Source organism: Acomys minous (genome assembly GCF_964271855.1).
Source record: "Acomys minous genome assembly, chromosome: 12".
Lineage (NCBI taxonomy): Eukaryota > Metazoa > Chordata > Mammalia > Rodentia > Muridae > Acomys > Acomys minous.
In genome coordinates, this window is record NC_140493.1 from 68,337 (window position 1) to 95,572 (window position 27,236).

The 27,236-nt window shown below is 48.5% G+C and overlaps 2 protein-coding genes across 3 annotated transcripts in view; both read right to left on the reverse strand.

The window, feature by feature from the left end:
• The window catches only part of PDE1B (phosphodiesterase 1B), a 29,906-nt gene extending 21,848 nt beyond the window's left edge, over positions 1–8,058 (reverse strand). The window contains exons 1-2 of one of the 2 annotated variants that reach the window (XM_084751444.1): positions 7,851–8,058; positions 7,634–7,756 (exon numbers count right to left, since the gene is read on the reverse strand). In XM_084751444.1, the coding sequence (XP_084607570.1) occupies positions 7,634–7,743 (110 nt within the window). In that variant the 5' untranslated portion in view covers positions 7,744–7,756; positions 7,851–8,058. Of the gene's footprint in view, positions 1–3,136; positions 3,239–7,633; positions 7,757–7,850 lie in introns of those variants that run through there. The other variant, XM_084751445.1, reaches the window with a different exon arrangement.
• A 5,324-nt stretch (positions 8,059–13,382) lies between these two features.
• NCKAP1L (NCK associated protein 1 like) overlaps positions 13,383–27,236 on the reverse strand; it is a 45,062-nt gene continuing 31,208 nt past the window's right edge. Inside the window, exons 22-31 of the mRNA XM_084749242.1 lie at positions 26,813–26,943; positions 24,365–24,462; positions 24,164–24,257; positions 23,934–24,016; positions 23,622–23,702; positions 21,355–21,448; positions 20,418–20,534; positions 19,744–19,853; positions 18,042–18,131; positions 13,383–13,779 (exon numbers count right to left, since the gene is read on the reverse strand). Of these exons, the coding sequence (XP_084605368.1) occupies positions 13,648–13,779; positions 18,042–18,131; positions 19,744–19,853; positions 20,418–20,534; positions 21,355–21,448; positions 23,622–23,702; positions 23,934–24,016; positions 24,164–24,257; positions 24,365–24,462; positions 26,813–26,943 (1,030 nt within the window). The 3' untranslated portion in view covers positions 13,383–13,647. The remainder of the gene's footprint in view (positions 13,780–18,041; positions 18,132–19,743; positions 19,854–20,417; positions 20,535–21,354; positions 21,449–23,621; positions 23,703–23,933; positions 24,017–24,163; positions 24,258–24,364; positions 24,463–26,812; positions 26,944–27,236) is intronic.

The window sequence follows — 27,236 nt, forward strand, 5'->3', positions numbered from 1 at the left end:
AACCCAGGTGTCCCAGTGCGTGGCTCAATACAGCACACAAATGCATCACCTCTCCCTCAGACTTCAGCCCTTGAGAAAGGGAGTAATTGGGCAAGGTTGCCAATAACATAGGGCAGATGGGAGAGGAGGTGCCAGGATCCCATCTAAAAGAATGCTTCTCCGGCTCACTTGATCCCTCTCCCAGCACTGTGGAATTCTGCTTACTAGCCACCTCCATAAACCACCCACTAGTCCTCCAGACCACATCCCAGCAGATGTCCTGCCTCTAGGGAACTGACCAGATGCTTAAAGTGAGCCAAGATGGTTAAGAGCTGGCAGTTTGGCAAGGATGACTGCAGGTGTATGGGGCAGCATAAGGCTGGGTCAGCAGGATCGCAGTACGATCCCAGTATTTTCCTCATTCTACCCCCTAGCTCTGGGCACCAACTGCTTCCTCTGTAGCTCTGTGTATCTCTTGCATTCAAGGCCTGGCAGGCACTAAGGAAGCAGGGTGTTTGGGCCTTGGTTCCAAAGTTCTTCCCTTCTGACCAACTCACTGATTCCCCCAAATTAGCATTTACCAGGTCGTAAAGGAGGACGGTAGCTTCCCCCCCTTTTTTTTAATCATAAACTGGCCACTTTCTAACCTCTGTGGATCTCCCAGGAAGCTCTGTCTACCCTCAGCACATTCGGCAGCAATCAAAACAACAGCCAACTCTGTTGACATTTCAAAGGCAAGCAGGCGATGTGTTACACATCTTCCAAATCTTCCACTTTGGAATTCCTAAAGCTCCAGCTTGGTGCAGAGATGCTCCAGGCTATGAAACTTGGCAAGCGTGCTCATCCCAGGCTGAAGGGAGTTTCCAAACAAGGTGGACATAGAGGACAGAGCTAGGGAGAAGATGCCAAGCTAGAGGTTGGATGACTAATAAGCAAGGCCGTAGGAAGCTGAGGATGTGGAAGGAAAGGGGAAACTTCCTGGGCCCCAGATCCCGACTGTCAAAGGTTCCCCGGAACCTGACCCAGAAGTCCCACGTTAGGTCCTTTCCCATCCTAAACAATGCCAATACCAACTGGCAGCCTTGTGGCCTACTGCAGCCACCGTACTTATTTGAAAGTCTGACTTTTCAACTGACCTGAGAGCCCAGCTCAGCCAAGAGGAACCCTAAAACACTCTTGACTCTTCTTCCAGCACTATCCCCTGGATACACCCTGGCCTTCCTCTCTGTCAGATTCCATCACAGCCCTCTCTGGGGATTGCTAAGGTCCTACACGCTGAAGCAAAGTCCTCACCTGACTTTTTCTTCCCAAACACTACAGATAGAGTAAGAGCTAGGGGCGAGAGAGTGCAGCAAGCACTGCAACGAAAGGGTGGGTGGCTAACAAACACTACTTGGGGAGGCCTGCAATGAATGCTTAGCAACCACTTTTCTTCCTACCCCACACAAGAACTCCTCTGCCTGTCCACCCCATCTCAGCCCCTCCCTGCCCTTGTGGACCAGCTGTCTTCCCCCTTAGGGGACAATCTCTGTATCTAACAACTTCCAGCCTCCCCAGTGTCTCACCTCCACTCCACCTACTGCCCTCATTTTATGCCTCTTCCTCTGCAGCTGCCCTGAAGAGAATTGGAAAATAGCTACTCAGCTTCCATACCTGAGAGAAACAGCCCCTGGAGATTCAAGGCAATTACTTGGCTTCTTCCCGCGAGGAGCTGAGAGGATTAGGTCACTAACCAGGCAAAAGAGGGACCCTAAAGAAAGTTGCAGCCAACATACCCTACTGTTACCACAGCAACACCTTGATGGTAGGGGCCTCGCCAGAATTTCTCTGGCTCCCAGCCAGGAATGAGGAGGAGTAGGAAGCTTGAATGGGTAAGTGAAGGCAACAGGGACAGAGAGGGCAAGTGAGACACAGAAAGGGGGGAAAATTAGCCTAGGAAAAAAGGGAAACCCAAGAGAGATGGGCCTAATGAGGAAAGGGGAAGAGGATGCAGGAAGGGCCAAAGGGAAAGAAGGGAATCTGCCTTAGAGATTTCCTCAACACTTCCTTTGTAGACTCAAAGCCAGGCAAGACCTTTTGTAAGGCTTAGTGGTGGCTAGATAGTTGTTATTTTGATTTTAGAGATAGAGTCTCACATAGCCCAAGCTGGCCTTTAAACTCTCCCGAGTGCTTCGATTATGGGTACGCACTTCACCTGGTTTCAAGGTTTTGTTTTCCTCCATTCTAGTCTGAGAGGGAGTTAAAGGGAAAGGTGCAGAGAGATCCAGGCTTTTCTCTGACTGAATCTCACCTGGTCTTCCAAGCCTATTGCATGCCCGACCCCTTCACTTTCCTCTGGGCAAAAAATGACAAGTGCAACCTCAGATGTAGAACCGCCTTGTCTCCCCAACCTGCCTCCCAAAGCAAGCATAAGAGCACCAGGGTTCCAAAGGACTTATAGAGGCCTTCGAAAATAAGTAGAGGAAATACAGAATTAAAGTAGAGAGAGAAGATATGGGGTGGGAAGGGAAGGCTATAAAAGCCAGGGAAGAGAGGTTCTCTGGGCCATAGCTGGAAATGGAGGAAGAAGATGTGACCCAGGAGTGAGAAAAGTCCACTCGGTGCTCTCTTCTCTCCTCAGGTCCAGGGAGCTGAGGGATATGATCTGCCTGGTGATATTACTCCAGGCCAGGTATTTAGGATGAATACAAAAGGAGGTTCCCCAATACACAGAACCCCACAGGAGGCAGGGGGCTGCTTCTCATGCTGAGCATTGCTCAGAACAACAGCTCTTCCATCTTTGTCCAGTTCAGCCACTAGGACTATGTAGCAAAGACTGCTGTTCTCTTTTTACAGTAACCCATACCCTTCGCAGTGTAGCTAGCTCACTTCCAGCACCGTTAGCCTCTTATTCGCTGAGCTCAGACACACGGCCTCACCCCTCCCATGTAATCACTCATCAGCAAGACTCTTCTAAATCACGCCCCAAATATTGGGTTCCAGTTTGCTTGATAATTCATCTTCCTGCATCCTGAATCTTCATCTTTTTCTCTCATCCAGTCATCAGCCCCCCCATTCATTCCTTCACAAAGCAAGCTCCCCCATGCTGAAAGATCGCTAGCCTTTACATTCAGGGCCACTTTCATATGGATAATATTATATATAAAAATATATATACCAGAGATGCTGAGAGACCACATGAACCCAAGAGCACACGGTGCAGAGTCGACAGAGCTCCAAAGTCATCTGCTGTATTCTCTCTGTCCCTCTGCCATCACAAGCTCCACACTTCCTCCAGTACCTGTTCTGATCAGACGTGTGGGAAGCTCTTTCTTTTATCTGAATTTGAGTTGGCTTTGTTTCTGGGCCTCTCCCCCAGCAGAATTCCCCTCCCTCTACATCCCAGATGCCGCTCAGTCCTCATCAAACAGTTACGTAAAGGAAATAGAGATGGGAAATATCTGGTGAGAATCAGGGTAGAAAAACCAAGGAGAAGAGACTCCCTGGGCTAGAAATGAAGGGGAGAGGGCTTGTTCAAGGAAGACAGAAAAACAAACAAACAAACAAACAAACAAATCCCACTGAAGTCTGAGAGGCCTGGCGCTCCTGTCACAGCAGCCCACAGCTATATGCAGAAGATGGACGAATGACAGCAGGATTTCCAATACTGGTAAGAGCCTCATAAGATTACTGCATGGGACATATACAACATGAGAACCAAAAGCCGAACTAATCAAGCAGAATCTGGGTCCAGTCCCTCAGCTTCCTCCTGCTGCCCTCTGGATCTCCTCCGGGATTACCAAGATATCCGAATGTGTCACAAATACACACAAAAGACCACGTATGCATCGTGCCCCATTACTGGCCTGCTCATTCATCTCGTCCCTGCCTAGGACCACCCAAGACCGTCAGGTAAGGGCATACCTGTCGGCCGATAGCATATTAACTGTCAAACAAACCATTCCTAGCCATAAAAAAAGAGACACCATCGGGGAGCTGTGCTTCCAGCGTGCATGGCCCCTACCTACACTTGTACATGTCTGGCACTCATGATTCCAGTCTCTGCTCATTTGCACAAACAGCCTTTGTGTCTTCTCTGTAACCCGTTCAGGTCCTGGCTCTGTCCTAAGGTCCCACACCTCAACACACAGCAACCATACCATCTGCCTTTCTTCTATGTCCGTTTGCTGCACACCACCCGCTCCCGTGTGGAGGTGCACACACAGCCCACAGTTAGAAGAAGAACTGGGTTCCATGACTTCACATACACGTAATTCACTTATGTCTTTCTTCGCTCCCTTATAATATTTCTTAAGAGCCTGTATTGTTCAGGGTACCACATGAGACTCTGATGAAACAAAGAGAAGCAAAAATCATTTCAAATGGGTCCTTGCTCTAGACTCAGCTATTATGACCTTGAACCCTGTGGGGTCCTGAGAATGAAGCAGGGAAAAGACAGGAAAAGAAGAATGTGTCTATACTGTCCCCCCCCCCCACACACACACACGAGGAATATCTATGTGTAAAATTTAAGATCCTGAGAGAAACTAGGGCAGAGATGAAGTTTATGCTTGTATGCCCTGGGAGACAGAACTCATATCTGTGTTTTTATTTGTGCATAAGCCCCCAAAAGAAAGACTTGGGCAGAAACCCAGGGTAGCAGAAGTTTACCTCTTGCATAAGGGTAGCAAGAAGAGAAAAGGTGCCTCCCCAATTCTCAGGAGCACAGGAAGGGTATTCACTTCCTCTAGCAATACAACGCCAACATCTAGTATGCAAGACACCCAGTCTGCTCTTGAATGAGGGAATGAATGAATGAATGAGCCAAGTGAATGAATGAATGAACAAACGAACGAACCAATCAGGGTTTTTTCTTGATTCAAAAAAGGCCCTAGGGCTGGAGAGATGGATCAGCCATTAAAGGCCAGGCTCACAACACCCTCCCTCCAAAAAAGACCCTGAAAATTCCTTCTACATCTAGTTTCTCTCCCCACAGTCCCCAGTGCCCTCTGGTCTTAGATCAGGGTGGACAGCCAAGTCAGAATTGCTCATCTTCAGCTGGAGATGCTGAAATCAGCACGGCCAGCCCCTCAGTCTCAGGCTGCATTTCTCAGCCTCTTTATTTAGGAATCTCCTGAGTTACAATTTTTTTTTTCCTGCTAGCCAGAAGGAAAATCCCACTGTTGGAGACAGATTCTCAGCTGGTCCTAGTGTGGGAAATGGGATTCCTGGGTGTTCTTTTCAACAAGAAACTGCCCTGAACAATTTGATTAGTGGGGGCTTTGTGTCCAGAGGCAAAAGCACCCTAAAAGTCTGGATGCCCTAGATTAGAACTTTAAAGGGAGGGGGAGTAGTATGTGTTGTGTTTGGGAACCAAGATACATGAAGAAAGAGACAGATATGTAGAAATCCCATCTGTCTTCGTTTCCACTTAGTGCCCGGTCCTGAGACAGTCATGTCTACCTCCCTGTCTCCAGACTAAACAACCCCTTTTACCCACACCCATAGGAAAGAGGGAGGGCTCTGCCTCCATTTCAGGGGATTCCTCCCTTCTCACCTCTTTAGAAACAATGACTAGAGGGCTGGGAAGCTCCTCCCACCTAGAAAAAAATAAAAAAGCCTGAAATTCCTCTTCAGGTTGTCAAAGCCTTCTTAATATTCAAACAAAGCCAAATCCAGAAAGCCATCAACCTGGGTTCTACCTTCAAATCTTCCTCTGCCTTGAGAAATGAGACTGAGAATCCACTCCTGGGGATGAACAGTCAGCTAGCTAGCGTTTCCCTAGGACCAGCTTGCTGACATAAACCAAAGTCATCTAGTCAGTGAAGTCCCCTGATGCTTGCCCACCACGTAAGGCCATCTCAACTAAGGCATTGTGGGAGCCTCGACCGCTTTCTCTCTCCAGAGTGAAGCGCCACCTCTGGGGTCTTCTTTTCTCAAATTAAAGAGGGAAACAGCTGTCCATCTTCAGGAAAGATTTCTGTTTGGCTGGGAAAGTATGGAGGGTGTTGGAAATGGGGAAACAGTTCTGCTACTTATCCCTGCAACCTGGAATGAGCCAAGAGAATGTGTGATAAACCACTAGTGCCATCCTGAGAAACTGGAGTTCTGTGTAGGTAGCAGCCGCCGATACCTCATCTTTCCTCTCAGCCACTCTCCTCAGCTTAGCTACCATTGGCAGAGCATCTTCTCTATCTACCAAAACCCACTCAACAAAAACCAATTCAATCTGGTTTTCCATTTCTTCATCCTAGAATTCATTCTAAGGCTGCGCTTCATAGAATCCAGCAAATTGCATTGGCCAGAGGCAGCAAAGGAGGGGACAAAGGAGCGCATTTGGATTCCAAGCCTTGTTGCCCACTGTGTCTCATTCTCCCTAAGGCCTCTGTAAGCACAAAGCACACAAATCAGACTCACCTGCCCAATATAAAGCCGTCAACTCGTCACCATTAGTGAAATATTTAAAGGACAGCACAGACATGGGCAGCTGCTTGCCTCCTGCCTACATCCCTCCCTTTATCAGAGCCCAGAGAGAGATTAGATGCTTGCTGCTGGGGGAACTGGAGAAGAATAGGGTTCAGGCATGGGTACCATTTTATTTGGTATCACCTCTTTTCCTTGGGCTTCAGGGAATCTCTTAGGGAGGTGTGCATCTTCTCCTATCTTCTGATTAAAAATCAACGGACTGCAGAGATTACCCAATGGCACCTGCCTGGGAGGTAAGCATGGTACATGGCTTGTCTCTGACTCAATCCTGTTCTGCTTTGAAGGGCAGAAAGAAAACTTCCTTTTCTCCCTCAAAAATGGTGCATGGAACACCTGGGTCTTTCCTCTTTCATTGCTCTCCATGTACTCTGGTCCCACAGTAAGGAATGCAGCCTGAAGTGCGTGGAGATCCTGGGAGATCCTCTATAAATAAAGAGGCTTTGATTAAGCCAATTACGTTGTTCCTGCCAGTCAATCTTCACTTCCACCCCCTCCCCTCGCTCCCAGGTGAAGGTTCCATCCGCTCCTCCAGACTCCAAGTGGACCATTTAATGTGCAATTTCCAGACACCAAAGCAGATGATCCACTCAAGTGCAGGGCACCCTCACCCTGCTCCCTGTAGGGTGCAGGAGGCAGAACCACCAGTCCCAGAGAACATACATAAAACCCACAGGTTGGCACAAGTATCTCTATGCACTAATCTGCATCGGTGTGCCAGCATTCTTCACACCTTTGTGACCCATGAACATCTGTACACATGCATGTGATGTGTCTCACATCTGCACAACCCTGCACATGGATACGTGTGAGTCAGCCTGGCACCTCCTGAATGCTGCCTGTCCGCAGCCCTGTCACACCAAGCATACTGTGTGCTGCCTCTTCATGATGCTGAGTGTCTCACCCTGTCACCCAAAGAGCCACAAACACAAGCACAAGCTTTGCAACTCCTAAACCTGCTCTAACCAATGGGCTTGTTCTGCAGATGCCTGGCACATGTGGCCTGGACACGGGTGTCAGGGACATGTTTCCTCACACCTGCCAACATGTGTGTCCAAGAGAATCAACCTGTCCGGATCCAGCTGCACACACACACACACACACACACACACACACACACACACACACACACACACACACACAGAGTCCAGGCTGCCCCCCCCCCTTCCACATTCCTCTGCCAGAGACTCACAGAGACCGCAGCTTAATCCACATCTTCTTGCTGGGGGCTGACTTCAGCTCCAGGGGTGACGGGCAATCCGACTCCAGCATCTCTGGAGGACTGCGGGGGGACAGCTCCATGCTCAGCCACTGTCTAGGGAATAGAAAGGAGAAAACAGCTCCTCTGCTCAGCTTTGAGCCCCTTGCCGAGAGACCCTCGCCCCTCACTCTAGCTAGACCCTTCCCACCTGCGGCTGGCGTGAACCAGCCAGGCCGGTGAATCAGGGCTCGGCCCAAGCTAGCAGGGCTGCAGTTCCTGCGGCTGCTCCTCTTGCGCTGCCCGGCCGAGCTCTGGGCTCCAGCTTCCAGCTCTCCGCGCCGCCGCCGCCACCGCCGCCGTTGCCGCTACCTCCGCCACCGCCGCCGCGCGCTGCCACAGCCGCCTCCTCACCTCCCTCCTCCACCGAACAGGGCCCCCTCCCTCCGCTCCCCTCCCTAACTCCTCGGCCCGCCCGCCCGCCGGTCTAGCGCGCGGCGCAGCCACTCCTCCCCCTAGCCCAGGAGCGCAGGGGAGCCGAGCGGTGCACACACTCAGGAGCGCCCAAGGGCGAGCGCGCTCACAGGCGCCCCGCACGAGTGGCTGCTGCGTTTGCCCTGCGCGGAGGGGGGGGGGGGAGGACGACAGGGGGAAGGGTAGTGCGTATTGACAGCTCGCGCGGGCGGCCCACAGGACTTGGTGTGGATGGTGGGGTGGTTCCTCCTGGGTGTGCTTGGAGTTTCTGTGGATGCGCACTTGTGGTCCCAAGATTCCACGCGTGGCTAGTTGCCTGCGTGTCCTCCCCGTTCTTTATCTCTCCCTGGGGCACCCGGACGTAGGTTGAGTGAAGCCACAAGCCTCAGAACCTAGCTAGGCCAAACCCCACAGCGCTCCTGCCTTTGAAAGGAAAAGTTCCTGTGCCTCTGAACGATGCTGGCATTCCACAGCTAGCCTCAGTTCCCATAGCCGGGTCTTCCAGACCTGCCTCTGCTGCCCGACCCACGGTGCCTCTAGTCTCCCGCCGGAGGGAATTTCTACCTATTTTAAAGCTCTGCAGAGCAAGCAGCCCCCATGCCTTCCTTAACTACCCAGTAACTGCACACAGACAGGAAATAAAGCCAGATAGCTAGCCTGGCCTGCAGGCCTGTAAGCTGGTCCAGCTATGTTCATTTTATTCTGCCTTCAGAGGAAGAAATTTAAGGGCTGAAGGCTCAGTGCAAGTAAAACAGGCCTCTGTCGAACAAACATTTTGCAAAACAAGGGGATGGAATTTGAACTCAAGACTGGCAGGGTAAAACCTCTTCCGTGCAGCGTTGTACCATCATGGGGAACAGTTCCATTTCTTTGTTCTCTGAACCTACTTTTGGCACTGTAGAAACTCCCGAGCAATCTGCAAATATAAGCAGATTCACAGACTGCTGCTTTTCTAACAGGTGGGTTCCAGAATGTGAATTTTCACTTCAAGAACTCTGGAGTTTGGAAGGAGGGGTCACCAGGAAAGACATATATTCTAAACTATGAAGTGGAGGCCCCTCTATTCTCTGGCAAAGGAGGAGAAAGGAACAAAAGGGAAGTGATAGTCTCCTACTGTGAGAGATTTGCCAACTCTGGTCAGGGTTTCTTCCTGCAGAGGGGCACGTCAGAGAAGCAGCGACCACCAGGAAGTACATGGGCAGAAAGCTAAAGCAAAGGCGGAGATAGCACCAAAAGGGACAAGGATCTGGGGATCTTGTCCTCTGCCAAGCTAACTTCAACACACACCACTGTTCCCTCCTTTCCAGAGGGACCTCAGCATCTGCAGTTTACAAAATTTGTGAGCCATCTCCTTTATCATTTGAGGAAAGGAGTCAGCTGGAAACTACACAAGAATTAATTGTGAATTAAGATTAGAGTTAAAATTCTCTAACTCAAAATTTCGTTAGAACTAAGGAGTTTCCCAATATAGACAGGCTGTTCAACCTGAGGAGCTGAAAGGGAGGGAGGGCCCCAGGGTGCTCGCCTCAGCTCCCAACTCCTAACCCTTTTAAGAAAAAAGATCAGTTCCAGAACTTTCTACCTCCATTTCCATTTAATAAGAAAAGTGTGCCCAGAAAAAACAATAGAGTCGCACAATTATCCAAGTCTCCCAACCTTCTGGGGCCTTTCCCACTCTGGCTTTCACGTCCTTCAGTCACAAGTTCTTGCGTTCAGCTTCACCCGCATTCCTCTAGCTGTGGTGCAATCACATTTTAGCTCCACGAACTTCTAAAGAGAGTAAAATGGTATACTTGTCCCATCCGAGGAGTCAAAACCCTCTCCTCCCTCCCGTACCTTTCCCAGGCTCTTTCTGCCCAGCCTCATTGCCTTTCTTCCTGGTCAGCTTCTGCGGAACTGCCCTGCCCTTATCCCTGGGAAAGTCTGCCTCCTCACACACCTTGCCTCACAATCCCTTCCAACAAGCTCAGAGTTTGATAAAGACCAAAAGTGATGCTTTGGCAGCAGGTGACGGATGGATGTGATCTGCCTCCTACAGGAATGCTATTTAAAGGGACAGCCCCACCATCCTCTCTTTCCACAGTGACAAGAGAAAAGCCTGCTCTTCAGTCTCCCGCCATGCTGCAAACTCAGCTCAAGTTAACTTCTGACTCCCCCAGTCTGCACCCTGGCCTGCAGCTCCTGCTTCCTGCTCAGGTGGGAGGGAAAGCACTTGACAACTCACTGAGGTGTGGGGGCTGAGGGGGACTCATCTTCACCTCCTTTGGTGACAGGTACTTGGGAGAAGCAAGAGACCTTGTGGGGAGGAGGGCTGAAAGAACATTCTTCCCCCAACAACGAGCACGTTTCAGCCATGTGCCAGCCTCTTCTCAAAGTCAAACTTTGTGAGAGAAAAATTAGCTGATCCTGGCAGCATGGTCTTAGACTAAGAAAGCTGGTCCTTAGCTGGGACCATGCTTGCTTGCTTCGGGATCTAGTGCTCCTTGGCCAGACCTCAGGCTGCACCTTGAGGCTGCCCTCTTTACCTGCCTCCTAGATAGAACAACATAGCAGAAGGGGCAGCATCCCTGCTACCCAAACCAAAGACAACACCTCAGCAAGCATCTCCCTCCAGGCCTGGTGAGAGGAGTGATTCTATTTCACTACTGCAAGGAAGCTAATGGAGGCTTAATGGGGAAAAAAAAACTGCACTAATGAAAATACTGAGGCTACAAGCAACTCTCCCTGCAAGTCAGAGCAATTGGGGTCAGTATTCCTCCTGATAATTGCTCATCAGTTCTTTTGGGGCCTAAGTTGAACAAACCGAAGGGTCCTGGGGTAAAAACCATCCATGGTTGACTGTGTCCTGGGCTGTAAGAAGTCAGAGATTCTCCTGACTTGAGGAGAAGCAAATACCGGAAATGCTGACACATCCTATTTTTTTCATGCGTCCATTCCCTTCTGATCCTTCACCTTTCATTCCTGCTGGTAAATGTAGCTGCGTCCTCACCTCTCCTCTAGGCTCCTCCTACAGCTTTCTGGATTCTATAAAGAGGCAGAGTCTGTCGGGGGCAGAAAGTCCAGGACCAAGCACCAGACTTGGGTTCCAGTTCCAGTTTAACACATGACGCTGATTCATTAAGTCATTTGTTGTTGCTGGATGTTTCCTGACCTGCAATAGGAAAGCCTTACCTGCCTACTTTGCAAAATTGCTATAAGTATAGAAAAATTATTTGGGGGCTGGGCGTGGTGATGCATGCCTTTAATCCCAGCACTCGGGAGGCAGAGGCAGGTGGATCGCTGTGAGTTCGAGGCCAGCCTGGTCTACAACGGGAGTCCAGGACAGCCAAGGCTACACAGAGAGACCCTGTCTCAAAAAACCAGAAAAAGAAAACAAAATGATTTGAAAAAAATATAGGTGGTAGATAAACGTGTGGGCATAATTATATGTCTGTGAAAAGAGATTGTGTCCAATTGCAAAATTTTTAGGACTGAAAAACAAATCTGTTGATGTGGAGGTGGATGAGATGCAAGAGGGAAACGGAGGTGGTTATAAAATCTGTGTGGAGATAGAGTTGGCTATTCTTTGTCTTGACTCTGTCACAGATATACAAACCTGCACATGATAGGGCTGCATGTACACACACAGGGAACCAGTGTATCTAGAACTGAAATCCCACATATCCTGGCTGTGGCTGTGAACCAGAGAACTGTGAGGTGTCACCATTGGGTGAAACTATGTGAGGGTAGAGTGGATTGTTCTGTGTTGTTTCTTACAAATACATTGTAGATCAAGAATCTCATTTTTTTTTAATTAACAAAAGAACATCCTCTCTGCCTCCATTGCTACTTCTGTAGCTAACCTCTGGGAGGTTCTTTGTAAATGAGTCTCCATGCAGATGGAAAGGGGGGCTTCTGTAGCCCCTCAAGAAGAAGAACCAAATGGAGAGGCAAGAGTGTAGGGTCATCAGGGTGCAATGGTATACACCTACAATCCCACCATTTGGGAAGCTGAGGCAGGAGGATCATGACTTTGAGGCTAGCCTGACCTACATGGCAAGACCCTGTCTCAAGAGAAAAGAGAGGAGGTGTCATTGGTCAGACCCCCTCAGCCTTTCTTGCCTCATCAGCTTGTCTGACACTGAATCACCCCTTTGCATGTAATGTCTGTTTTCATAGGAAGGAAGGACAATTCACTGAAACATGAAACAAGAGTCTCTGTTGCATCTATTCTAAAGAGCAGACAGTTAAGTTGTTACTAACACAAATGCTGGTTGATTATGGGCGTCCAGTAAAGGAAGAACTGACTGACCTCGGGTCTGAAGAAATAAAAAGCAAACACCCATACACAACCCCAAAACAGCTATGAAATTGGTTTAATGAAAGCTGGATGGTTTTGCTGAAAGCCAACAAACAATTGCTTCCTTTTCATAGTGGAAGTACAGACGTGACCCTAATTAATCAACTGGCTAATTGTATTTTCCCATTCCAGCTATTCTGGACCTGTGACACATACGATCTGTTACTCCAGCCCTCCCTGGCAATGACTGCGTGGGTGAAGGACGGGGCTACTGGCTTCTGCCATGGAGTTACTAAACCTAGTTAGTGCTGTATTAAGTGCCCCAGGCTCTGTGACACTTGAAATTCTAATTAGTACAGAAAAGGGCTAAGTTGAAACAGCTTGTTCTCCCTCAAGGATCCCTACTCTTGGGCCCTCCAACCTAATGAGGTTTATGAAATTTAAGGTCTACAAGAGAAGTCCCTGCCTAGAGAAACAGCTGTGCTCAGGCTGAAAGGGGACTTGGGGTCAAGTTAGTCCCACACATTAGAGTACCCACAAATGGCGTAGGAAGGGAAAACCCACTGTTTCACTTGGCTGTCAGGTAATGTTCTGGGTTGTGGAGACCCACAAGGAAAAGCAGGCAAGGTAAGAACAGGGGAGACACACTCTTTACCCACAGTAGGCAGGAGAGTAAGCGGGCGACGAACCCCTCGAGGGGCAGGCAGTCAAGCAGAGGTGGGAGAAGAGGGTCCCTGAGCTGCCTGCTGCAGGAGGAACAGGCTGGACGTGTGCTGGACACATTTGGAAAAGGAAGAGAGAAGATAATCGTCCTAATGAATGTGCAGGAGACAATAGCAGCTCCGGCGGGAGGGTTATAAGCTCATTATGGTTTAATACCATGATTGATCATCTCTGCCCGCCAGCATTATCCTAGAATAGTGATGAAGGTCGGAGAGGCCCGTGCCTGTCAGAGCTCAAGCTGGAGTCACCAAAAGACACACAATATGCTTACAGGTCACTGGTTTGTTTTTTATTATTATTCGTGTTTAAAAATTCATGCATGTGGTACCACATCCCTTTATCTATAAATTGCCATGGCCCCAGCGTGTCCCACTTCCCCAAGATTCCTCAGCCATGGATATATTCCTCTATATGCCTTTCAGCTGTGGGGCCTGACCTGCCTCTCCCTGGGCACCCTCCCACTCTTCTCCCCTTTTGAAGACATGGCTGCGGCTTTCACTGTGGTATTGCTCTTGGCACCTCCAAGAGGCCCTCAGTGGGAATTGGCTGGCAGGCGGTTCAGGTAGAAGGCCCGGGAAACCTCCCGATAGGCATTGCGTAGCAGGACGTAAGGGAAACAGGACTCCAACATGTCCAGAGTCAAGAAGGGTGACTCCTCCACCACCTGAAACAGACAGCCAAGAGGTGAGAACTCCCAGAAGGCATCTGTGACAGTATTTCATCATACAGGCCCCAGGCCCTTTGCAGCTCTGAGGGTTCAAAGTGAATAGACTCTGACTCACTCTTCCCTGCTCCCTCCCTTGATTTGGGTCTCAAAAGCCACGTGTCCTCCTGAACTCCATTTCAATGACCCATCCCTTTCATCAGGGATAATATGAAGGGCACAGAAAAAAAATTGGCAAGAGAAAAGAAAAACAAACCATTTTCCTAGACTCAGGACAGCTCCCTCTCTCCTGTTCTGGATTCTAAATCACATGTGGGCAGCACAGGCATGAGTGAAGATGGCGGCTGGCAGTGCTTGTCTGTCTCAAAGCTTTACAGCCAGAGAAACTATCACTACTGTAAGCCAAAGAGAGGGGACCTGAAGCCACAGAGCTCCTCTTATACTGGGCCTCAGGCTCCTCCCTCTCCCAGCACAGCACCTGGGGAGCAGTAAGGATGCTACATAAAGGACCAGGCATGATTAATTAGTTTAATTAGAAGCTTTAATGCTGTGGCAATGCCAGCGGTCCCCATAGCTAAACAGAAGATAGACGGGTGCCTTGACTCGGGGTGAATGTAAGGGTGTGAGAATGGACAGAGGGGCCCCAAACAGAAGCACAGCCCGGAGTTGAGCTGGGTTTCCATCTGGGTAGGAGAAGCAGGGTGCACATCCACAGTATCTTCTTCACTCTAGAAATCATGCAGGGGACACGGCGGTGCACACCTATACTCCCACCACTTGGAGAGGCAGAGGCAGGAGGATTGCTGTGAGTTCGAGGCCAACCTGGTCTACAAAGCTACACAGAAAAACCCTGTCTCGAAAAAACAAAATAAAGGAAAAAGGAAATCATGAGCTAAAGCCCATGCTCCAGAGAGGAACCCCTCTGGCAATCCACACAGCGGGCTCTCCCCACTGCGTCTGGTATTTCGAGTTCTGCAGATCCACTAAGGAAACAGAATCTGCCGTGTTTGGTATCACATGTTTGTTTTTGCCTCTCTCCAAAGTCCCTTCAAGTTTTACATTGATAAGATTTTGCTATTTGCAAACACATGCTCACAGAGTGCACACACGTGGCCTCAAAAGAGCAGCAACACAGCCTGAAGGAAAGAACATCTGCTGTCAAAAACACAGCCCCAGTCAGATGTGGTGACTCACGCCTGCTGTCCCAGAACCCAATGCTCAAACAGAAAGAGTCGCATGAGATCGAGGCCAATCTGGACCTAATGTTGAGTATCAGGCTAGCCAGGCCACATAGCAAAACATTGTCTCAAACAAACAAAAACAAAGGACACCAAAATCAAATAAACTCTGAAGTCCCAAACCAAAGACCAGCAACAGAGAGTCCCTTGCTTGGTGAGATTTCCAACCCTCGGCCAGCGGATGGGAGCAGGTGAGGAGAAATGTAGCTTCAAAAACGAGCCATTGCGCCGTGACTTCCTATTCTCCACCAAGAGACTAGGCGCAGTCTGTGGCACTGGAAATAGCCCTAAAGAACCCAGAGACTTGGGTGCTGGTCCCAAATCAGCCATGTGTCTTGAATCTTGCTCTGCTTGTCCACCATTTCCCTGCTATCGACTTTTAATGCTCAGGATCTAATGTGGCTCCGACACCAAAGCTCTTGACTCTGAGAGTGCCATCTCTTTCTCCAGGAAATTCATGCCAGGAACAGGCTGTCAGCCCCAGAGTGGACAGTACTAACGCTGGACAGTGAGAACACAAGACCCCAAGGAGGGAAGTGCTGGCCGGATTGTGGGATTACACAAATAGCCTTTTAACTCAGAACACAGTGCCTTCCTTCCAATCATCTCCAATTTCTCTGTGGAAACATTTGCATTTAAATTGCTTTGCAGCAGCTACTCCCTCCAGTCTTCACTCTAGCAAAATGTATCTGGTCCTGGCTCTGCTCCTGTCAGGGCTACCAAGGGCAGGAACCTCCTCACCTTTCAGGGCAGGGATGTAGGTGGGGCTAAAAGGCGATTCATAACACAGTCACCTCCCAGCACCCAGAGGAAGTAGAGTCGTCATGCTTAAGTCACCTAGAAACTGAGCAGCAAGCACAGAGTTCTTCACTTATCGAGCACTCAGCGTCAACAGTGCTCTTCCTCAAACATCTCCTGATTCTAATGACACCATCATGAGGATCAGGGCTCACTGCTGTGGATCAAGTACCATGCGGTTGCTGGGCATGAAGACGTGCATCTGCAATCCCAGCACTCAGAGGTTGAGGCAGGGGCATTCTGAGAGGGAGATCAGACTGAGGGGGTAAAACTGTCTCAGAAAGAAAGAGAGAGAGGGAAAGGAAGGGAGGAAGGAAGGGAAAGAGGAAGGGAGGATGAAGGGAGGGAGGAGGGAGGAAGCAGGGAGGGGAGGTGCTTGCCTATTGTATTTCTAGTTCCTCCCAGGAGCCCTCACACCCCACACGCATGTGCACAGCTCAAACCCATTCTCTTCCAATCCTAATAAAAGGGGGGTAGGGCTTTGCCTGAGATGTAGAAACCTCTCAGGGCCTGAGCCTTTAAAGAAGGGAGCCTAAGGGAGCGGTCCCAAGAATGCCTGTGCCTACATTTCTAAGCCCACACACCACACAACTAAAACAATAAAAATAAAAATAAATAAGCTGAGTATGGTGATAAATGTGTGTAGTAAAAGCACTCCAGGGATAGAGGCAGGAGAGCCAGAAAGTTGAAGGCATCCTTGCTTATATATCCAATTCGAGGCCAGCCTGGGACACATGAGCACCTATACATACATACAAACATACAAACATACATACATACAAACATACATACATACATATATACATACATACATACATTATGTCATACTTTCAAAATATACCTTTGTAAGTTCACTGACATCTAAGCTTGAATTAAGAATGTTTGGACTGGGACTGGAGAGATGGCTCAGCAGTTAAGAGCACTGACTGCTCTTCCAGCGGACCTGAGTTCAATTCCCGGCACCCACATGGCAGCTTACAACTGTAACTCCAAGATCTGACACTGTCATACAGACATAGATACAGGAAAAACACAAATACACATAAAATAAACACAAATGAAAAAAAACAAAACAAAAACCACTTAGAATTGGGCCAGAGAGCTAGCTCAACTGGCTTGCTACCAAGCCCAAAGACCTGAGTTTGATCTCCAGGAGAGAATCAATTCCTGCAAGTTGTCCTCTGAGCACACATGTACCATGGCATGTACATATACACACACAAATAAATGTAAAAAAAAAAGTTTTTAACTCTTAGACTCATCAGAGCTCTGTATCCTAACAAAACAAAAGAGAAATTATTTTTTAGTCCAGTCCCTGTTCTCTTTTCACTTCATTTGGGGAATTTTGAACACGCACAGACTTCCCTACCTGCACATCTCAGCTGCAGCCATGTATCCTTGGATAGCAGAGGTACATCCACTGGTCACCCCAGCAGAGCAGTCTTAGAACAGGCGTTCTACAGGTGAGCTGGGGAGCTCTACTACCATAGATATCCTGATGTGTGCTATGAGTTGGGGTACACCCTCTCCCACTAGACCAGAGGAGGTTAGGGTAAGAGGAACATCAGACCCAGCAGCCTCCCTGCCTGACCTGGAGAGTCAGACTATCAGATGGAAAAAAAAAAGTGAGTAAATATGCTGAAGAGAGAAACAGAGTCATAAGGAAGAACTTTAAAAAGTCGACTGAACCAGAGATCCTGGGACTTTCTGCCAAATTAGAGACAAGCACGCGGCTTGATAGAGCAAAGAAAGCAATAGCATGAACTGCCTGATTTATGGCCTTGCCAAGCTCCCCACCTTATAACCAAAACTACTCCCTTCCTCCTGAGAGCCCCACACCCAAACCTCCTTAAGTCCCCTCATCCTATCCAGTATTCTCTTCATAAGCATCCTTGAAGACAAGAAACACACTGGTAGGAAGTTGTCACAGAACACCAAAGGCAGACATTGCCTCTCCTCCAAGTCAGACTCAGGAGTGCTGCAGGACAAGGGAACCATGAGCTAGGGGTGAGAGAGGTCCGGTTCTGCCTAGAAGTCCTTGAATGTTCTGCTCTGGGATCACAAGACAAGTCTAAAATGTTCACCAAAATGAGGAAAGATCCAGAAAGACTAAAATTCTTAGTTAATGATTTTGGTTGATGACATGGCAGGGACCTAAAGCCTAAAAAGGGAGTCTCCTGCCGGCCCTCCCTCTCCATTCCCGGACCAACTTAGAAAGATACATACCAAACGCATGAGCAGAGAAATGGATTCACGATTTCTGGTTTTGAGCTTGTCAGTCTCCTGGCCCAGCTGCAAGAGGCTGACAGAAGCCACCTGCAGAGGAAGCATTTGTAAAGAAACAGATTTTTATGGAGGTCAGAATAGGACAGCCTCAGGCTACAGGCACTTAAGATCAAGCAGGAGCATTAAGACCAGCTAGGCTGTTCCTGAAAGCTCCTGGTGGGAAAGCGTCAGGTCCCTGGGTTTGAGAGACACACATTGCCTACAAACCCAAATGAATCCCAGTGGCCTAGCCCATCAATGTGGACAGAAGGGGCTCACCAAATGCCAGGAAAGAGGCCACAAGGGACAGGGAAGAGCCGAGAACAAAGGCTGGTAATGCTGTGCACCAGCACTAACCTCTTTTCCTCAGCAACCCCTGGACACCTCTGTCATCAGACTGTTTACAGCGGACCCTGTACCCCGATGCCAGGGGTGAACCTCTGATTCAGAGGTCTCAGTATTCTCCTCCTATCGCCTCCCTCGAGGCTGTCATCTTCACTCGCTGCTAGGCCTCCAACACGTCAAGGAGGTAGGCAGAGAATGAGTCACACAGCCCAGGCCCAGGTTGTCTGGACACAGCAAACAAACAGGGCAGAAGGGAACAAAGGAGTGGGATGGGGGAATCTTTCCTCAGAGATCTGGTGGAAACTCTCCCGACTTTTAAGATGGTTAGAGCCCATTTGGTCTAGTTGGCTGCCCCAGCCTGAGAAGAGACCCTCCGACCAACCTACTGTCCCTGGTGCGTCCTTATCAGAACAAGGGGAGAGAGTCCCTGAAAAGTAGTGTGCTCTGCTGTTCCCTTCTGACTTAATTATCAACTCAAGACCATGCTTCACAAAGGAAGAAGCTCTCCATTGCTGAGGATGCTCAGGCAGGGCGAGGGTAACGACCATGAGTCAGGGTGTGTGGAGGGGAATCCTCCATAGAGACCCAGAGTGGAAAACTCTAGGCCCTCTTTCAACTACGGAAGATTATTTATTCTAAGGGGAAACTGAGATCAGTGGTAATACTTACAGGAAGTCAAACTGACTGAAAACATTTTCAACAAATTTCAAACAAAATAAACCTCACCTACACAGAATCTACGGCCCGGTTGTAAACTTCTGCCCATGGAAAGCCAGTGCAGGTGTTCTCAAAGTGAAGATCCTAAGGTCAAGCCCACTTGTTGGGAGAGCTAATGAAGCTTCAGAACTGGTGAGTGACAGTACAGAGGGGGCATGGCCTCAGAGAGAAAGACACTCACTATGTGTCTCTGATCCCCTGGAGACCAAGTTAAAAACCCAAGGCCGGGCCTCAGCCTGCATTCTAATTCAGGAGGTCTGGGGTAGAGATGAGGAGTCTATTATAACACGCTCCTTGGGATATTCTGACGTACGCCAACGTGGTGAATCACAAATCAGTTTAATCTCTTTAGTTTATAAATGAGAAAACTGAGGCCTCAAAAGCTTGTCTGTCCAGAGGTCACAGGACTTCACAGTGGCAAAACTCAGATGTTCTCATTGCCCTATGATCTCCCCAAATATCTGGACAGAAGCTGAAGTCCCAGCTGTCAGGAAAGCTAGAAAAGCTCCTGCCTTTTACAAGTAGCACCCACTCCTCTTGCATGAATGACATGAGAGGTCAGACTGTCTAGATGATCAAAAGTCAAGCCATTTCGACTTACCACCAGAAACTCCTTGAGGTGGGTTTCAATGTTTTTATTGTACAGAGTGAAGAGGGCAGCAGACACCTGGATGATGGCTTTGGTCAAACAGTGGATGTTGTTGTTGTAGCCTAAATTAGCGTGGATGAAGGGAAAACAAAGGAATGACAAAGTGAACAGCCCAGGCCCTAACCGAAATCTCTCTCTCTCTCTCTCTCTCTCTCTCTCTCTCTCTCTCTCTCTCTCTCTCTCTCTCTCTCTCTCTCTCTCTCCAGTCTGGACCACCCTAACTGACACCAAAATAACTAGCATTTGGGGACTAGAAGAAATATTTTCCAGGCCTGAAGAGATGGCTCAAAAGTTTAGAAAACTGACTGCTCTTCCAGAGGTCCTCAGTTCAATTCCCAGCAACCACATGGTGGCGCACAACCATCTATAATGAGATCTGGCGCCCTCTTCTGGCATGCAGGCATACACGTAGGAAGAGCATTGTATACATAATAAATAATTAAATCTTTAAAAAGGAAGTATATTTCTATGGCATTTTATTGAAATATAATTTTACACACACATTGTTCTCAAGTGCTTTTTGAAACAGAAACTTACACCTTTAAAGAAGGCTACATGCTCCAGGTAACTTATCTTTACTCTACTTTCCTCTCCAGCAGAGTCCTTCAAATCTACATCTTCCTTACCGTCTTTCTCAATGCTGTAGAAGGAAGAAGGGTCAGTGGCAAGGAGCGGGAGGGAAACAGCCAGGAAGATCAACAGTAGGCATGCCACCTTATACTCCTCCTCAGGGGATGAGTTGTCTGAGGGAAAAGAAAAGGACCTCAGGAAAATAAGGTCAGCAGACTGGAGTTAGTGCAACAGGGTCCCACTTCACAGAATCATAGTCACATAGGAAAATATGCCTAACATGTTTTAGCATGTAGGTTAACAAGTTAAAGGAGACAAGAAAAGTACCCAGTTATAGTGGGGCCCAAATCCTAGAGCCCCACCCCTGGCCATGGCAGAGCAAAGTTCTCTTCAAGGGCTCTGCTGACATGCATCCTAAATTCTTGTTGACCAGGAGAGAAGAAAAATGGATGAATCTGACAAATTTTAAGAGTTTAATACCAAGTCCTAGGTTCAGTTCTCTTCAGGATATATATATATATATATATATATATATATATATATATATATATATATATATATATATCAATAAGTGGGCCAATGAGAGACATGGGTAATGGAACATGTATGAGTGGGCCTGAGAGCAAACTGGAAGATGCACAGGATCACTGTGGGAAACTTGGATGTCATCCCACACAACTTAGTGTAAGATCATCTGCTATCTAGAGCCACTCTCTCATTGATTCACCTGCATGAATCTCATTTCTCCGACCATAAGTTCCCTGAGCATTTTCTGAACAAGAGACTCTCACTCAGGACTACGTTTGTCTGCGTCATCAACAAAGGCTAAATCACCTCTGTGAGCATCTTATGAAGCTTAGGGGCTATACTTCGCCTTGCCTCCCACTTAGATCCTCTGAATTTACTATCTCAAATAAAGACTTCTTTAATTCTGACGTTCCACCTGCCCAAAAGTGGGGCACAAGCCTTTCTTTGCCCATCCCTCCATCTTACCAGCTTTCAGATTGGCAATGGCAGCTACCAGGGCTGGGTCAATGTCACAGCTCACCCCTGCAGCAGATGCCAGCTCAAAGACACTCAGAGTGACCTGACAGAGAACAAAACAACTTCTTGGAGAGAAATTCTAGCAAGGAGAAGTGCTTGGCAGAAGCTGACAGCAGCAACGATGCCTAGGTCATGGCATTTTAACTTATGATGTACTATTATTTTTCTAGATAGTCTTCTCATAGCTATAGCCTGCAAAGGGGAAAACAAATCTTTGCGGAGCTGTGGAGATAGCTGTCAATAAAGTGCTTATTGTACAAGCACGAGGACCTAAGTTTGAATCCCAGCACCCACATTAAAAAAAATAAAAGATGTATATGGTGATGTACATTTGTAACCCTAGCTCTGGAGCAGGAGCAGAGAGGCAAGCAGATTCATTGCCAGTCAGCCTAACCATATCAATGAGATACCAGTTCAATGAAAGATGTTGACTCAAAAAGTAAGGTAGATAAAAACTGAGGACACCTGGTCAACCTCTGGTTTCCATAAGCACATGCACACACACATACACGCACCCATACACAAATTTACAGACCCACATGAATATAAACACACTGCTTGGTATTCACAGAAACGTTATTTTCCTAAATGCTCATTTAATCAGTGCAGCCAAGGCTACTTATTCACTTGTCGCTGGTTACCTCTTCCTTCCTTCCGTGCTTTGGTGCAGGGTCCTCCACTCTCAAATGTGGTTCCCTCTTCTCCCTTTACATCTAAGTCACGTGCACCCCTCAAGCTCAGTTCAAGTCTTAGAGGCCTCCCTGAGCCAGTACAAACTGACTTTTTTTTTGTTGTTATTTAAAGCACATCTAAACTGCAAAGGCCCCACAGATGTTACAGCAACGCACTTTGTATATAATACCAACCCAGAAGCTGCCTTCTGCTCAGCCCTTTGTTTGAGTCCTTTGCACTCACCTGCCGGTGGCCATGAGGCCAAGCAGATCAGAGACTAGTAAACAACCTGTGGTGCTGAAGGAAGAAAGGGACGGCTGACAGCTCTCATTTCCCTTCTCCTACTCCAGCCCTGAGACAATATGAGACTTTCCTCCAGGCCACGCCCTTCCTCTCCCTGCCTGCCTTACATTCTCAAGCAATCTGAGCCTAAAAGTCAGAATTGTCCAGATGATGTGAACTGGACAAGCTCCTGACAGGACGGAGCACGCAGCCTCAACATCAGCAACCCAGGCTACGCGTCAAATCAAAACCTTCTAACAGGCATGGCCAAGCCAGTCAAGCGTCACCTATCATCTGACTCCCGGATGATTTTAGGGCAGAAAAAAGAGGAAACATCATGAATATTTTGATTCCCATGTAAGGAAGTTCTTAACATTTTACTTTAATTCTTCCTGCTCACCACTTCAGACCTCTTTCCTCCAGATGAATCAATCACAAGAGAGAGAGCCTGTTCACTGTACCAGAAGGAACTTGTCCCCAGGCTTTGGCTGTATTTCCTGCATAACACATTTGCTTGTACTAGAGGATTCAAAATACAAGCTAATTCCAAGGGAGGAAGGAGTGGACAGCTGCCTCCATTTGCCTGCAGAAGCTCTTCACCCTCCCTCTCTTTCCTACTCTCTTTTCCTCTCTCCCACTCTTCCTCTCCTATGCTCACGGGTGCCTGAGACAGATGATGGGGGACTGAAAGTTTACAACTAAGAGGGAGAGCTGGGAGTGGTGGTGCACGACTCTAATCCCAGCACTCAGGAGGCAGAGGCAGGTGGATCGCTGTGAGTTTGAGGCCAGCCTGCTCTACAAAGCTAGTCTAGGACAGCCAAGGCTACACAAAGAAACTCTGTCTTGGGAGAAAAAAAAAAACTAAAAAGGAGAAAAGACTGAGGTTGGGTGGGAAAGGAAAAAACAAATCTTACAAAAAGTACTCCTGACTAAGGAGGGGACCTGTTTGCAAGTAACTTGGCATCTACTTTGCGTATTGCTCATTTCAAATGAAAACCTACAGGTAATACTTTAGATCTCACCCGTCTCCCTTGAGAGATGTTTCCCCAAGCCTTTCAGGGCTCCCACTTTCCTCTGTATCTCATCTGGCTCCCCAGATCTGCCCTCTCCCTCTCCCCTCAAGCTCTGCCTGACATGTTTCCCCATTCAATCCCAACTCTTGTTCCTATAGAATTCCTCAGAGCCCTAGCTCTTTACAAGATCCTACAGACAGCCTATGTCCTCAGCAAGCTGCATGACTGGATCCCAAGTTGTACCCTCACCTTGATGTCTGTGTCTGGAGTGACGAATTCCTTCAGGCACTCAATGGGGCCCATGAGAAATGGGCAGTGGGAGGAAAAAACCTGGAGAATGAGAAGATAAGTGTGTCCAAGACCAGACAGAGACGGATAGAAAAGGGGCCTTGACTTAAGAAGGCAGCTTTCACTCCCATCACGTAGGCCTGGTGGTCTTCTAAGCTCAGCGGTCGGAAGGCCTCTGCCATGCCCAGCCCCCTCCCTTCCATGCTCTCAATGTTTCACGCAAACGTTACCCACAGAAAGGCCTCGGGTTCTGCAATAGCCTCCCCCACTCACCTCCTGAAGTCCCTCTTGCGCCATGGCCCTAAAGCTAAGAATCACGCCAATGATGGTCATTCGCTTCAGCACGTTTTCAGCCCCTGAAGAGAAAGCAAATTGTTAGAACAGAGAACGCGGGAAAATGGTGATGATTTTTGCTTCTTCAGACCCAGCTTAACCAACCCAGTTCCTCAAAGCCCCTGACATCCACAGTGTTTCCCTCAGGGTTTCTTTAGGAAGGTGCTTACCTGTCAGCTGGGGCAGAAGAGACGCCATCAAGTCTGGCTTGCTGAAATTGGATCTGATCTGAACCAGTATATCCATGTTTTCCACCACCAGCTTCTGCAGTCGAGGAAAACAGGCATACCGCAGGGAAAGGAGAGGTCAGTGCTCCGTCTTGCAGCTCCCACCCTCAGGCAAGACCTTTCTCCAGGACCCTCCCATGCTACCTTGAGCTCCACAATCTGAGAGGTCACATGCCACATCAGGTTTTCACTCAGGAATTTCATGCCATAGGGGCCAAGAATTTCAGCCAAGGCTCGCATCTCTGGAAGAGAATTCCAAAAAGGACACAAGTCTTTGGATATTTAAAATGCTGTCCAGGAATGAAAGAATGTGGGCAGAATGGAGGAGGAGGAGGAAGAAGAGGAAGAGGAGGAGTCTTTAGCCCTGCATACACCTACATATGGGTGGCAGGTCTGGCTGCCCATGGGACAATTCCTCCACTTCCCACTGGTACCTATAGCATGACTCACATCAAGTGATGATAACTAAGCCAGGCATGGTGGCACACGCCTTTAATCCCAGCACTCGGGAGGCAGAGGCAGGCAGATCTCTGAGTTCAAGGCTAGCCTGGTCTACAAAGCAAGTCCAGGATAGCCAGAGCTGTTACACAGAGAAACCCTGTCTTGCGGGGGGTCGGGGGGAGTAACTATTTACTTCTTTAAAAAAATTTCTTTTTGCATGCCTGAATATATGCACCCATGAGCATGCAATCCTCACAGAGGCCAGATCCCCAGGAGCCAGAGTTGTAGACTGTTGCGGACAGCCATGTGGGCACTGGACCTCAAGCGCCAGTCCTTGGGAGAAGCAGCTGTTTCTCTTAACAGCTGAGCCATACCTTCCAGGCTCCCATTTACCTCTTACGTGAACCTGTACTTCCCAGCCTCCTTTTCTGGATTTTGCTCTTGTACTGGCTAAACTTGCTTCATTAGATATAAGGCCTCAAAGAAGTCACTAAGTCTCTCAAAGTCTCTTTGCTCCTCTGTAACATGAAAAGAAATCATGAATTTCTCAGAATGAGTGTAAACACACACACACACACACACACACACACACACACACACACACACCTGTAATGATAAACACTGTAAGAAACTAGATACAGATGAAAAGCGTTATCTTAAATGGTAGTTAGCAAGAGCCCTGAGGGGTGTGAGGCTGAAGCAGGCCACATGGCTTTACAGACAAGGGGATTAGGTGCTTGGCCAAGGCCACCTACTCACATCAGAGGCATGTCCAGAAACGCAGTGCACGCCCCCTCCATCCCTGCAGAGACAATGCCTGTGCATCTGGAGTCTTCTTTCTCAGACACCCGGTCTTTAATAGCTCACTGGCCCACTTTCCCCTTGAGCTGCCTTTTCTCTTTTCATAATCAGCACACATTCCTCAGAGTCTCAGCTCTTTTTGCTTTAAATTATTTATTCTTCCAAATCTAGACTTGCCCCTAAGGCTTTATTATTCTCACCCGGCCTGCTTTTGCCCTTTCTACTAAGTTAAATCAAACTTGCCTGAGGGAATCCCAAGTTGGAAATCCTAGTGCCAAGCTCAGATGGAAGAGGCTCCGGGCTGTGATCTTTGGCTATAGGCCATTCCAGCAAGGGAACCCATAAAAGACCAGAAGTAACAGGAGAGCGGTATGAGAAAGACAAGTTCAACATCGTTAATCAGGATTCAGAAGGAAGGGAAACCGGGGTTCCTGCTGCAGTCTTTGAAGTCAGGACCAGCTGATGCCGTCTGCCTCCATCAACTACAGAGGGAAGCAGCCTTGGTCACTGCAGCTAATGCAATGCCTGGTCCAAAGTAAATACTAGACATGTGTAGAGTCACCAATTTACAGTCACAGGATTAAGCTGAGAATTGTAGAAGGCTTTTGCAATTAACTAGCCGCCTTAGAAAGCTAACACTGCTGCCAGAGGGGAAAAGGGTAAAAATTGCCTTCTCTGACACTAATGAAGAGGCAGCAGGCTGGTGTACTGGATGGATCTGCAAAGCCCTCTTCTCCAGCCATCTCTACCCCCAGCTAGTAACCTGTGGCACCCTTTTCTTTCCTATCTATCTATTTTTGAAGTAACATTGCCCCATCACCATGGCAACACGGAAAAACTGGGGTGGGGGTGGCAGAAGGGTGAATGTGCACTGCCTCCCGCTGTTTGTCAGTTGTCAGCAAGACCTAAAGCAGGTTTTTAGAGGCTGCCTACGGCTTGTGGGTAGAGCTGATGAAAGGGGGCATCGAAAACCTGCAGCAGGCAAAATATAGTCTGCTTACAGATGGAAGACATGGGGACAGTAAGGATGCAGAGCTGGGAAACAGAGGTGTGTACTTTGGCCTCCTTGCCATCCCCAGAGAAGGAGAATAAAGAAGTCTGAGTTGTGAAACACCTCTGTGCTAGGTCCCAGGCACAGCCCATCACTTGCATGGAGGCGAGAGAAAAAGAAATGAAATAGGCCTTGCTTTAGACTCTCTTTTCCCGTGTTCCTAAAGTTGAACAGAGTCCAGCAGTGACACCAAGAGTAGCACTGAATGGGCCTCCGGGAAATCAGGAGGATTTAGGCCAAGGTACTGCTGAAGAGGAAGGTTCAGTTCTGTGGCAAGGAGACCAGGGCCATGGGCTCACCAGAGATGTCAGAGAACTCCTCAGCACTGAAGGTCTGCTCCCCATCTCGGGGAAGGCTGATGAAGGCCTGCATGGCTGGGGAGAGAATGATGGCTCCACTGCTCGCCTGCCTGAGTAGACTTTCTAGGTACCTATGAGGGAGGAAAGCCACAGAAGCCCAAGTTAGCACCCAGTCATTTCTGCCACCATCACACTGGATTTGGGGAGAAACCCTGCTAAGGGCTTGCATGAGAAGAAAGGCTCAAGGAAGGCAACACAGCAACCGATTTAACACCATAGCTGTTGATCAGAAGCAGAGATGTGAGTCTGCTTGACCCCCAATCTACAGGTATCCCACCATGCCTTACATCCAGCATCGTGCCCCTCCAGCCTTAGGCCCTGCTCTCTTCCAACAACTGTCCTTCCCTTGCTCTTACCCTCTGTC